Here is a 14178-nt window from a genome sequence, read left to right as displayed (position 1 = left end):
ACAGGTCCTCTTTTTTATGTGCACAGATCAGTACATGTTGAATGCACCAGAACTGAAACGGGGGCAAGAGTGTTTGCTTTTCATGCAGGAAATCCCAGGTTCAGTCCCCAGTATCTCCAGGCTGGGCTGGGGAAGACTCTTGCCTCAAACCCTGGAGCCTCTGCCAGTCAATATAGTCAATACTGAGGCCGATTAACAAATGGACTGTCTCAGTATACGGCAATTTCCTTTGAGTGGCCAACCTGTGGCCCTCAGCTGAATCAGCTTTCATCATTCCTGGCCATTGGCTACACTGGCTGGGGCTGGTGAGTCCAGCAATATCTGGAGGGTAGCAGACTAATGACCCCTGCAGTGGGGCTTCCTGTCAATTGAAAGCAGCCAGTGTCTGCTAATCAGGATTTGTTGTGCTTATTTCTGTCTGATATGCACAGATCTGAGGTAAGTGGTAAAGCAGTAGCTCTAGCTTAGTGTTGTACACGGACCATGAGTGAGCCAACGTCTTGGGCCTCTCTCTCTAAGTATAATACCTGCCTTGGTGATCTACGGGATTACTACGGAAATCAGTGTGGAGTGCTTAGAGCACTAAGAAGAAAAATTATGGCTGTTTCAACAGACAATTTGCTTACCTAGTTTGTCAGATGAAATGATGGCTATTAGGGACATTTATGTTCCTGTGTTTGTCAACTTGGGAGCGGGCACATCCCCATCAGCCCCACCCTTAGTCTTTGTGCAGAGAATGGGAGCATCTGTCATATGGAGCCTCAAAGGAGCCTTTCATCGCATCCTGGAAACCCCAATTATGCTGAGTCATGGGTTGTGTGGGAACCTTGGCATGCACAGCTGCACACACACAGTTTCCATCCTAACAGGCAGATGTGCTCTTTGTGCAAAGGTGAGGTGGAGCTCTTTGTGGATCCCCACTCCCTGCTTCCATGTTGACAAACAAAATTAGCATTGATGACTGAACAGGTCTATAGCATTCATGAAAATTAGTGGCGGGACATCTGTACTATGATGTCCTCAGTGCTACACAGTCACTAAATACATTTTAATCTGTTTAGGGCACTATGGAAAAGCTGAGGTAGGAAGACTCTTGATTCTGTTTCTTGCCCAGGTAAATCTCAGCAATGGCCCACCTCTTCTCTCAGTAGTGCTTCAGCGAAAGGGAGAAGAGATATGGGGACGAGGACGGTGACCTGAGGGAATAAATAGCAGCATATCAATGGAGCTCCAGTGTGTTGTGCCACTTAGTTGATATGGGGCTCGGCCTCTGGAAGTCCTGTCACTTTACATGAACAGTGTCTCCTGCCAGACACCCCAACACTCTTTCCTGCAGTACATTGAAGGAGAAAATAGGCTGTCTTTCAGTGCCAGCGTTTTAATTGTTGATCTTCTCACTAAGGTACTCAGTATTGAGAAGTCCTGGGAAATGGTGTTAACTGATGTTAACTGTTTAACCATACTTCCTTCAACTGAGGAATTTTTAGAAACATAAACACTAATGCTTTAGTATTTTGAAAACCTATAAAGTTGGGTGAAGGTGAACTGTTCCCAATTCATAGGTGTCTGTAGCCATTCAGACACTGATTCTAAGTATGCTGGAAGCTCAAAGGGGTTATTAATTCCAGATGAACACATCTGTCCTTGACTCTAGCATTACTCAGTGATGGAAGACTTAGCCATATGATATTGCTTGTGTGAGTGCTTGGTGTGTATTGAATACACACAAGTCCCATACCCTTTTATTACCTTTCAACTTCCACATAAATACTTAATAACCTCGTCAGTTGTAATTGTCTTTGATTTCAATGAAAAATGCATGGCCTGCTGCAACACATTGGATTTTTTTTTTCCATGAACGGTTGATCCCTCAGAAGGAAGCGTGTTCAGTAGCATTTTTCGCAACTTCATACAAGTGTTTCTTAATCTTAATTCTTAATCTCTGAAATTTTAAAATGGCAGGGGGGGACTCATCCCTTGGTAAGGACATCAGTACTCTCAGTTTGTCAACAAAATAGGATTTAAACAGAATAATCTGAAAGCAAGTATGTTGGATAGGAGCATAGTTAAATCCTTGATTTACGTAGCTATGAAACCTACTTTGTGATCTTGGGGTAAATTGGGGCCAAACTAGTCAAGACTGTAGGATATTTGTGATCAGATCTCCTATGGGTTTTCTTAAAGCTTGAAATCTATTTTGGGTGCCCAAATCAGATCAAACAGAGAGCAGAGTTAGCTCTTTTCCCCGTGCTATTTTTCTGATCTAAAATCTCCTTTCACACCCAAAGCTGCTATCTATCCAAGGGTGGAAAGCATTCAGGCTACCATAGAAAATCAGCATGTGAGTGAATCCTAGAATCACGGAATCCTAGAAGAGTTGGAAGAGACCACAAGGGCCATCGAGTCCAACCCCCTGCCAAGCAGGAAACACCATCAGAGCACTCCTGACATATGGTTGTCAAGCCTCTGCTTAAAGACCTCCAAAGAAGGAGACTCCACCACACTCCTTGGCAGCGAATTCCACTGTCGAACAGCTCTTACTGTCAGGAAGTTCTTCCTAATGTTTAGGTGGAATCTTCTTTCTTGTAGTTTGGAGCCATTGCTCCGTGTCCACTTCTCTGGAGCAGCAGAAAACAACCTTTCTCCCTCCTCTATGTGACATCCTTTTATATATTTGAACATGGCTATCATATCACCCCTTAACCTCCTCTTCTCCAGGCTAAACATGCCCAGCTCCCTTAGCCGTTCCTCATAAGGCATCATTTCCAGGCCTTTGACCATTTTGGTTGCCCTCCTCTGGACACGTTCCAGTTTGTCAGTGTCCTTCTTGAACTGTGGTGCCCAGAACTGGACACAGTACTCCAGGTGAGGTCTGACCAGAGCAGAACACAGTGGCACTATTACTTCCCTTGATCTAGATGCTATACTCCTATTGATGCAGCCCAGAATTGCATTGGCTTTTTTAGCTGCCACGTCACACTGTTGGCTCATGTCAAGTTTGTGGTCAACCAAGACTCCTAGATCCTTTTCACATGTACTGCTCTCAAGCCAGGTGTCACCCATCTTGTATTTGCGCCTCTCATTTTTTTTGCCCAAGTGCAATACTTTACATTTCTCCCTGTTAAAATTCATCTTGTTTGTTTTGGCCCAGTTCTCTAATCTTTCAAGGTCGTTTTGAAGTGTGATCCTGTCCTCTGGGGTGTTAGCCACCCCTCCCAGTTTGGTGTCATCTGCAAATTTGATCAGGATGCCCTTGAGTCCATCATCCATGTCGTTGATAAAGATGTTGAATAAGACCGGGCCCAAGACAGAACCCTGTGGCACCCCACTAGTCACTCTTCTCCAGGATGAAGAGGAACCATTGATGAGCACCCTTTGGGTTCGGTCAGTCAGCCAGTTACAAATCCACTGAGTGGTAGCATAGTCAAGTCCGCATTTTACCAGCTTCTTTACAAGAATATCATGGGGCACCTTGTCAAATGCCTTGCTGAAATCAAGGTAGGCTACATCCACTGCGTTCCCTTCATCTACCAGGCTTGTAATTCTGTCAAAAAACGAGATCAGGTTAGTCTGACATGACTTATTTTTCAGAAATCCATGCTGACAATTGGTGATCACAGCATTCCTTTCTAGGTGCTCACAGACTGTTTGCTTAATGATCTCCTCCAGAATCTTCCCTGGTATTGATGTCAGACTGACTGGGCGGTAATTATTTGGGTCCTCTTTTTTTCCCCTTTTTGAAAATAGGGACAACATTTGCCCTCCTCCAGTCTGCCGGGACTTCGCCTCTTCTCCAGGAATTCTCAAAGATGACTGCCAGTGGTTCTGAGATCACATCTGCCAGTTCTTTTAATACTCTTGGATGCAGTTCATCTGGCCCTGGAGACTTGAATACATCTAAACTAGCCAAGTATTCTTGTACTATCTCCTTAGTTATTCTGGGCTGTGTTTCCTCTGCTGAATCATTTGCTCCAAATTCTTCAGGTCGGGCATTGTTTTCTTTATCGGAGAAGACTGAGGCAAAGAAGGCATTGAGGAGTTCAGCCCTTTCTGTGTCCCCTGTTTGCATTTCACCATCTTCTCCTCTGAGTGACCCCACGGTTTCTTTGTTCTTCCTTTTGCTACGAACATACCCATAAAAGCCTTTTTTGTTGCTTTTAACCTCTCTAGCAAGCCTGAGTTCATTCTGTGCTTTAGCTTTTCTGACTTTGTGTCTACACGTGCTGGCTATTTGTTTGAATTCCTCTTTGGTGGTTTCCCCCCTTTTCCATTTTTTGTACACATCCTTTTTAAATCTTAACTCAGTTAAAAGTTCTTTAGATAGCCACCCTGGCTTCTTTAGGCACCTTCCATGTTTCCGTCTCATTGGTATTGCCTGAAGTTGTGCTTTTACTATCTCCCTCTTAACAAACTCCCAGCCATCATGAACTCCCTTTCCTTTTAGTATTACTGTCGGATCTCACCCAGCACTTCCCTAAGTTTTATGAAGTCGGCTTTCTTAAAGTCAAGAAATTGAGTCCTAGTATGCTTGGCTGCTCCTTTCCGCTGTATAGTAAACTTCAGAAGAGCAGTGAAGAAGGAGCAAAAAGGGTTTTCGGGTGTGTGTGTTTCTTGTGGCTGATTAGCTGCTCTCCCTGTGCAAGGGTCAGAGGGGGCAGGGTTTCTGTTGAGGTAGGTGATTAGCTGTGGAAACACACACAAGAAAACCCTTTTTGCTCCTTCTTCAGCTGCTGCCCTGCAAGCTCTGAAGTGAGATGTGCTCTAGCTGTCCTTCTCCCTTGCTATTTTTCTGTCTGAAGGGAATCATCTGTGGAGTTGCTCAGTCATTTGAGCTGTAGTCTGAAGTGATGCATCCCATGTGGTTGTGAGGATAAAACAAGATCTCCATCTAGGCCAACCTGAGCTCTTTGGACAAATAATAATTTCTCACACATACACTATTTACGTAATCCTTCCAGCAACCCTCTTGGAGACTCCAAATTATCCCCATGTTGAAAATGTCGGACTGAGGCTGGCAGCAGCTTCTTCTAAGGCCAACCAGAGAGTTCATGGCAAGAGCAAGATCTGAATAGGGGAGTCACTTCCCGATTCACATCTTAGTTTCTGAGCCATTGTAGTGCAGAAGAGAAAGGCGTGGATACAAACACAAGATGGTATCTAATATTACTGAGAAAGAAAACAGAACAGTTTCAATTCAGACATAGATCTGGTAAGAATAGATTTAAGAATATGTAGGTGTAGTATCAAAGATCTAAGACAACATGATGCAATAGATAGAGCCTTTCCAACTTGTTCCTCTCCCATTGCTGTTAGTTCTGGAAAGCTTTGTTAGATTAGTTTAAATGCTGTCCTTTACGATGGATGCACGACTAATGATAGTTAAGTGGGAATAACAGAGAGAGAGGCTGCTGTGGATATTGGCTTTGTTTTTCATAGAACTGTAGAGTTCGAAGGGACTCCGAGAGTCATCTAGTCCAGCCTCCTGCAATGCAGGAATCTCAACTGAAACATCCCGGACACTTTCTATTCTGCACATCCTGGTGCTCCGTTCTGATGTGGCTGTAGGTGAAAGTGAAATACTTTCAAAAGATAGAAAGGTATTGCTGGGCAAGAACTGAGAAGATTTGGGTCCTTTGTCCAATCCTTTTAGTAAGCTATGTGTGTATTTTTATTTTTGTCTTCTGTGTACCTTGTGTTGGGGCTTTCCCAATTGAATCTTTTCTGCAGCCACATGCTTCCCTTTGGTCTGAAGGGGGCTTTTGCATGCAGTCCTGTGAGCATCCTTGGAACTCTCCGCACAGTATAATTAATTAATTAATTAATTAATTGAGCGGGATTGAGCGGGTGGTTGCCAAAAAACTCCAGCACGCCTGGAGGATGCGGACCATTTGGATCCCTTCCAATCGGGATTCAGGCCTCACCATGGGACTGAAACTGCCTTGGTCGCGCTGGTTGATGATCTCCGGCAGGATAAGGACAAAGGTGAGAGCTGTTTCCTAGTTCTGCTGGATCTCTCAGCGGCCTTTGACACCATCGACCATAACATCCTTCTGGACCGTCTTGAGGGGCTGGGAGCTGGGGGCACTGTTATACGGTGGTTCCGCTCCTTCCTCCTGGGCCATGTCCAGAAAGTGGTGGTGGGGGATGAGTGTTCAGACCCCTGGGCTCTCCCTTGTGGGGTGCCTCAGGGTTCCGTCCTCTCCCCCATAATATCTATATGAAGCCACTGGGAGAGATCATCAGGAGGTTTGGGCTGGGCGTTCATCAGTATGCAGATGACACCCAGCTCTACCTCTCCTTTAAATCGGAACCAGTGAAGGCGGTGGCGGTCCTGTGTGAGTGCCTGGAGGCGGTTGGAGGATGGATGGCGGCTAACAGATTGAGGTTGAATCCTGACAAGACAGAAGTACTGTTTTGGGGGGACAGGGGGCGGGCGGGTGTGGGGGATTCCCTGGTCCTGAATGGGGCAACTGTGCCCCTGAAGGACCAGGTGCACAGCCTGGGAGTCATTTTGGACTCACAGCTGTCCCTGGAGGCGCAGGTTAATTCTGTGTCCAGGGCAGCTGTCTACCCGCTCCACCTGGTACGCAGGCTAAGACCCTACCTGCCCGCGGACTGTCTTGCCAGAGTGGTGCATGCTCTAGTTATCTCCCGCTTGGACTACTGCAACGCGCTCTACGTGGGGCTACCTTTGAAGGTGACCCGGAAACTGCAATTAATTCAGAATGCGGCAGCTAGACTGGTGACTGGGAGTGGCCGCCGGGACCACATAACACCGGTTCTGAGAGATCTGCATTGGCTCCCAGTACGGTTCCGAGCACAGTTCAAAGTGTTGGTGCTGACCTTTAAAGCCCTAAACGGCCTCGGTCCTGTATACCTGAAGGAGCGTCTCCACCCCCATTGTTCAGCCCGGACACTGAGATCCAGCGCCGAGGGCCTTCTCGGTAGTGGCGCCTGCCCTGTGGAACGCCCTCCCAGCAGATGTCAAAGCAATAAACAACTATTTTACTTTTAAAAGACAACTGAAGGCAGCCCTCTTTAGGGAAGTTTTTAATGTTTGATGCTGTACTCTTTTTAATATTCAGTTGGAAGCCGCCCAGAGTGGCTGGGGAAACCCAGCCAGATGGGTGGGGTATAAATAATAAATTATTATTATATTATTAATTAATTACATAATTAGAAACAGGATTTCCAGTCCCATAGGTGGGTCACATGTAGAAGCCCCCTTCATACTTGCATGTTCAACACAAAGTTTTGAAAGGAGGTGGTGTACTGAGGGACGGTGAAGAGGTGGGGCTTGTTTCCTTTTAACCTTACTCAGTTTAAATACCTGAAGAGGGCTGCAGTTTAATAATGAATCTGAAAAAATATGTGTTAAGGTGCTACTGTAACCATATATATCACCTTTCAGCTCTGTCACAGTCTCTAAAGTGATGTACAACCTAAAAATAAAATAATCCAAAATAAAAACTCAGAACTTTAGCAAAGCAACATGGAAGCTGTTAAAATGTAAAACCAGAAATGCTGCCAATGCCTGTGGCACAAAACTCTACACTTCACATCTTAATCATGGTGCACCAAAGGCTTGGGAGAACATAGGAGTCTTAAATTTGCATTGAAATATAGGCACCAACAGTCATAGAGGGAATGGAATTCCCTCTGGAATTCCATTCCAGAGAGTCTGGGAGCTGCAATAAAAAAGACCTTGTCTTGACTTAGTATCCCTTTTACTTCTAAGGGGGGATGCCTCACCACATTCTTCATATACAGATAAGATCTTATGGAAGTTGGTATTCCTTCTAAAATGCCCCAGATTTCAGGCTATTTGGGGCTTTAGAAAGCAAAAACCAGCATTTTGACCTATGTTCGGGGATAAACTGGCTGCTAGGGAAGATTTTTAGATGCTGGACAAATGTGATTGACTTTACAAAATTAACAGGCAGAGACATTTTGAACCTGCTGAAGGTTCTGAGCAATATGCAGATGCATCACTGAATAAAACAGAGTATGACCTGATCATGATCAAAGCATGGAAAACTTTGAAAGGATCAAGTTTTCTCTGGGACAGCAATAGTACAGCTAGAAAAGATAAATCAGGCCATGTATGCTGCTGCTCAGCAACCCACAATAAGTCCAGATCTGAAAGAACTCCCTCCCCTCAAGCTGCATACCTGATCTTTTCGAATACTTGCAACTTCATCCATAGTAGACTGAAAGCAAATTCCACATAACCTAATAATAGTATGACTACCTTGTCTGGTTTGAGCTTCAGTTCACTGGTCCCCAGCCAGACTGTTAGAGATTCCAGGCGCCAGTATTATCCCCTGCCTTATCTGGGTTAGATGGAAAAGAAAGAGAATTGGATGTCATTGGCATACTAATGAGACTTCACTCCAAACCTCCAAATGACCTTGCTTGCAGTCTCAAGTAGATCTGCCTTCCCCAAGCTGATCTCCTCCACCTGCTTTGGGCTACAGATCACAGCATCCTTAACCATTGGCCATGCTAGGCAGAGTTAATGGGAGTTATAGTCCAAAATGTCTGGTGGGCACCTGGTTGGGGAAAAGTGATGTTAAACTATGTTGGGGAAAAGATGAAACTGTGAAAACTTACAGCAACTGTGGCATGGAGTATCAAACAACCCTCCCAAAGTTGCTTGCTAGATAAAAATGAAGTCACTAGAAAACAATGCCTCCAGTTCCAACAGCAGGGAAACTTGAAGCTGTCAAAAACAGGACAACAGACTTGCCTGTATGAGAGACTTACAGAGGAGCAGCTGGAACCACTCTAGGACAGTGTTAGATACTTCCTGATTTCAAGAAGTTAATAGCTAGGGTAGGTGCGGGCTTTCCTTGTCACGTGGGGCTACCTTTGAAGGTAACTTGGAAACTACAGCTAATCCAGAATGTGGCAGCTAGACTGGTGACTGGGAGTGGCTGCTGAGATCATATAACACTGGTCTTAAAGGATCTACACTGGCTCCCAGTATGTTTCTGAGCACAATCCAAAGTGTTGGTTCTGACCTTGAAAGCCCTAAACGGTCTCGGTCCTGTATACCTGAAGGAGCATCTCCACCACCATCGTTCTGCCCAGACACTGAGGTCCAGCTCCAACGTCCTTCTGGCGGTTCCCTCACTGCGAGATGTGAGGTTACAGGGAATCAGGCAGAGGGCCTTCTCAGTAGTGGCACCCACCCTGTGGAACACCCATCAAATGTCAGGGTAATAAACAGCTACAGTGGACGCTCAGGTTGCGAACGTGATCCATGCAGGAAGCACGTTCGCAACCTGCAGCGCCGCGTCTGGGCACGCACAGGTTGTGATTCAGCACTTATGCTCAAAGCACGATTTAGAGCTTTGCGCAAGCGCTGAAACCTGGAAGTAACCTGTTCCGGTACTCCGGGTTCGGCGCAGTGCACAACCCGAAATCGCGCAACCCAAAGCGTCTGTAACACAAGGTATGACACTATCTGACTTGTAGAAGACATCTGAAGGCAGCCCTGTATGGGAAATTTTTTATGTGTGATGTTTTATTATGTTTTATATGTGTTTGAAGCCATGCTGTGTGACTGAGGCAACCCTGCTGGATCAGAACAGAGGCTCATCTAGTCCAGCTTCCTGTTTTCACAATGGCCCCACTTGAGTATTGGATGCCCGAAAGCAGGTCCTGTCTGGTAGTGCTGATATACAGGCTGCTCTTCTGTTATTTTGTCACGTTTTTATTCCACTCATCCTGCAAGAAGTTCCTTGTGTATGGCTGCTTCCAATTTAACATCCCAACAAACCTGTGAGATTAAACCAGGCTGGGAAGGTGATTTGTTTGAAGTCACCCATTTGTCCTATGGCTGAATAGGAATTTGACTTCAGGTGACCCGTGGCTCCCAGCTGCTGCACCTCACATCAGCATCCTGTCAAGAAACCACGTTGGGCAGTGATAAGGGTTCCTGCAGAGCTTCCGTGTGGCTTTTGTTTTTTGTTTTTTTTCCTGCCATGTACTAATTCCCTGGAGAGTTTTTGTTGGATTCGTGCTGTGGCACTGAATTTCTCCATATGCCAAAACTTAAAGTGTTGATGGTTTGCTGCCACCCAGTGGCAAAACAAACATTCCCCATTTGCAGAGATTACTAAATATGCCGCATGTTCTTAATGTACAGTGAATGGGCGCAGAATAGCAGAGATATTCTCAGATAGCTACCAGGTCATTGTCTTAGCTCTTCCTATAAAGTTGCATACTCGTGTAGGAAGTAACTATGTGCAAGCACAGTTCAAGGGTGTGGCCCACACATAGTGGTCATAATGGCTCCATGGAAAGCTTTTGACTTGAACATAGCTTTTCAATCTTTAATTGATAATCTACTAAGGCATTAGTTCGGGGACTATGGGCATTAAGGTCATACCTAGTTTTGTGATGATTTTGGTTCTGTCATGTTCCTGCAGGTCAGAAGCAATGGCTGAAGGTTATTCTCAGCTATGTTTTAGAACTCCCCACTGAAGGCCCCACCAACAGCCTAATATTTTATAATTGTAAGATATACATCTATCTTGAGCTGGGCTCAACTCAATATTAAGTTGAGAATGGGTGAGGAAATTTTAGCAATTTTCTGCTGTGAGCTGTTTTTGTTACCAACCCTTTGGAACAGGGTGGGATCTAAATTTAAAACAACAAAAAATTCAGTCGGTTAATGCATATTTGGTCAGTTGGCTGTTTCCAAGATAACTGATCAGTTAATTTTTCAGCTAATAGGTATGCTCTATTGAGATAGCTATAGATAGTTGTGATATGTTTAATGCATTTGTTTTTTCAGAAGGAAAACCTTTTATAGAAGTCCTTACTTAAATATAAGTGTGTGCAATGGTGTGGAGGCAGGATGCAGTAACAACTGAGTATACAAACACTTCCGTTTTGAAAAAGACCAGTGGATTTTATCTCACTTTCAGGGAGTGCATCCCCTTTGTCTTTTTCTGTGAGAAACCCCTGTTTGGTTGTCATAGAATCCCTGCATTTTGCAAAGGATTCTAGAGTGCACACATTTCCACAGAGCCTTAACCAGGACTTTTACACCTCTGCCCGAATGGAGTGTGCATCCTTTTGGCTGCACATCATGATTAATAGTCACACAAGAGAGCTTGTCTACCATTAATGCCCTTCTAAGTGAGAAACTTCTAAAAAGCTTCCAAGGAACACCAGGTTACCTGAAACGCTATTCCTAGAGCTACTGCTATTCTAGGCCACTAAGTACTATGACTGTGGTATTAAACTTAGTCCTTCACCCTTTCCACTAAAAACTTATTTTTCCTTTCAGAAAACAGAAGAGTGGGAAAAAGAAAAGACGGAGGCTGACATGGAGGAATACATCTGGGAGAACAGCGCCTCTGAGAAGAATGCTTTGGAGACACTGGTTCGAATACGAGCAGGTGACAAAACTGAAGAAGTCAGTAGGCAGGAGCTTCTTGCCTCACAAAAAATTCTGGCCTACAGAAAGTCGGTGGTTGAATTGAAAAATGAAGGAGAAACAGATAAGAACCTTTCTGAGTATAAAAACTCTGTCAGGAGACTACTAAACATGAGTGAGTTGCAGTAAAGAGAACTCTTTCAGGCATCACAGGCCTATGAAGATGTACATCATAAAGTTCAGTGGATCTAATTTAAACCTTCATACTTTCAGCCTGCATTCCCTCCAAATAAAAAGACACTATCCCAGAGCACTGACCAGCTTGACCACAGTTACACGTGTCTTCTCTTCTCCAGTAGTTAGATGTTCAAGGGATCAGCAGGATTGCATTCACCCTGCAAATAATCTGCAGTTGTGTAGCTTTCATGGAAGCCTTATTTCAGCCGTACATGTCTATAACTGCATATAGAACATAGAGAGCTGGAAGGGAACCTGAGGATCATCTAGTCCAACCCCCTGCAATGCAGGAATATGCAGCTGTTCCTTATGTGGATGGAACCTGCAACCTTGGCGTTATCGGCACCACGCTCCAACCAACTGAAATGAAAACCTGTGCAAAAGCCTAAAGCCCAGGGTGGTGGGAGGTGGAGTGGGAATTTCAATGCCCCCAGTGACTGATTTAGTGATCAGTGTTACACTGGATCCTGTCAGAAAAAAAAGCACAATAGCTGTCTTTCCTGGAAAGCCTTTAAAACCACACACAGAGAGACAATTTGGGGGAGGTTTCAGTTGCCGTATCTGGCAAGAATTGCAGAAGCATTTTTCTCTAAGCAGAGGGAAAGGCAGTGTTAAACTGGCACAGACATTTTTTGCAGGTAAAATGTGGCTGCTGTATTCTCAGGTCTTGAGAGCATGTTGTGGCGGATTATGTCCCAAGGACTGCATTTTTATCTTTTGAAACAAGCTGCTGCTTTCTGCGTTTAAGTTAAGCAGCAGAAAGCCACCGTCTCCCCAGTGACAAAGATCAATTTTAGGGACTGAAACTACCAGGACAGGGTTGCCAATTGCTTTGGGGAAATGGCACCTGCAATTCTCTAAATCACTAATAAAGACATGGGAAGTTGCCCATGGTCTAATTCAGTTATATATTCTTTAAATCTCTGGACTTCCCTCCATACTCCCTTCTGGTTCCTTATATTAACCAATTTCTTCTGCATATCCATTCTTAAACTTTTTCCATTATTATTTCCCTTAAATCTAATTTTCTACTGGTTGCAAACATTTACTTAAAACCCTGCCAGTGTATCAACTTGTTTACAGTATTTTTGCACAGAAACAACAAACGATTCCAACTCTTTTTAAAATTTATTGTTATTGTAGTCTTTGAGCTTTACCGTTAATTTTTGCCATTTCCGCATAGTCCATTAGCTTGATCTGCCATTGTTCTTTTGTTGGTGTCTTTTCTTCCTTCCATCTCTGGGCTAACAATATTCGGGCGGCTGTTGTAGCGCACATAAAATTTTTCTTCTGTTCTTTAGGTAGTTCATTTCCTATCGATCCTAATAAGAAAGCTTCTGGTTTTTTAACAAAAGTTATTTTAAACATTTTCTGCAGCTCATTATAGATCATTTCCCAGAAGCTTTTAATAACCTTACATTCCCACCACATATGATAGAACGTACCCTCCTTTTCTCTGCATTTCCAACACTTATGGGAACTTGTTCTATACATTTTAGCAAGTTTTACCAGAGTTAAGTACCATTAGTACATCATTTTCATATACCGTATTTTTCGCCCTATAGGACGCACTTTTTCCCCTCCAAAAATGAAGGGGAAATGTGTGTGCGTCCTATGGGGCAAATGCAGGCTTCAGGAGAGCCCCACCGCCAGCCCCACAAGCTCGGGGGACAGCGGGGAGGCGCAGCGTGCCTTCCCCGCTGTCCCCCGACTTGGTTAGAAGGCTGGCGGGGGGGAGAAGCCTGCTCCTCCCCGTCGCCAGCCCCGCAAACTTGGGGGACAGCGGGAGAGGCGCAGCGTGCCTTTCCCACTGTCCCCCGACTTGGTTAGAAGGCTGGCGGAGGGCTTCCCCCTCCTCCAGCCCCGCAAGCTCCCACAGCGATGCCAAAGCTGCACACAGCTTCGGCATCGCTCTCGGTCCTGTTCTGGGGGAGGGGGAAGCTCGGGCCTGGGGGAGGAGGAAATAATTTCTTTCCCCTCCCCCCCCCCCAAATCTAGGTGCATCCTATGGGCCGGTACGTCCTATAGGACGAAAAATACGGTAGTTCCCTTTAAGTGAGAAACATGCAGTAATTTTCAAGTCCGTCCTCCAACGCCTTTCCCAATCACTCATTTGTATACTATGTCTCACATCCTTTGCCCATTTTATCATTACACACTTAACCCCTTCCTCTTTGGTTTCCCATTCCAACAGCAAATTACACATTTTTGACAGTAATTTTGTATTCTACATTTCTCTTTGAACTATTGATATTGTGTAGCTAAAACCTTTCTTTTTATCATTTTTAATTTTTTCATTTATTTGAAAATACTGTAATCAATCTGTTACCTTCTCTCTAATTTCCTCAAATTCTTTTAACTGTAATTGGTTATCCACTTCTGTTAACAGCTCTCTAAATGTTGGCCATTTAGTCCTCATATTTACCTTTTTTAAAGATACTGCTTCTACTGGGGATATCCATCCTTGTGTTTTTTGTTCTATTAAATCTTTATATCTTTCCCATACCTTAAAAATCACATCTTTTATTATATGATTATGAAATCCTTTG

At 44.4% G+C, this 14178-nt stretch overlaps 1 protein-coding gene across 1 annotated transcript in view; it reads left to right on the top strand.

The window, feature by feature from the left end:
* MRPS35 (mitochondrial ribosomal protein S35) overlaps window positions 1-11702 on the top strand; it is a 28475-nt gene extending 16773 nt beyond the window's left edge. The window contains exon 8 of the mRNA XM_081861425.1: window positions 11303-11702. Coding sequence (XP_081717551.1) covers window positions 11303-11581 — 279 coding nt within the window. The 3' untranslated portion in view covers window positions 11582-11702. The remainder of the gene's footprint in view (window positions 1-11302) is intronic.
* The last annotated feature ends 2476 nt before the right edge of the window (window positions 11703-14178 follow it).

Source organism: Podarcis erhardii, assembly GCF_964252035.2.
Source record: "Podarcis erhardii genome assembly, chromosome: 5".
NCBI classification, from domain to species: domain Eukaryota; kingdom Metazoa; phylum Chordata; class Lepidosauria; order Squamata; family Lacertidae; genus Podarcis; species Podarcis erhardii.
The sequence above is the reverse complement of the archived record's forward strand: the minus strand, read 5'-3'. Positions and strand labels throughout refer to the sequence as shown.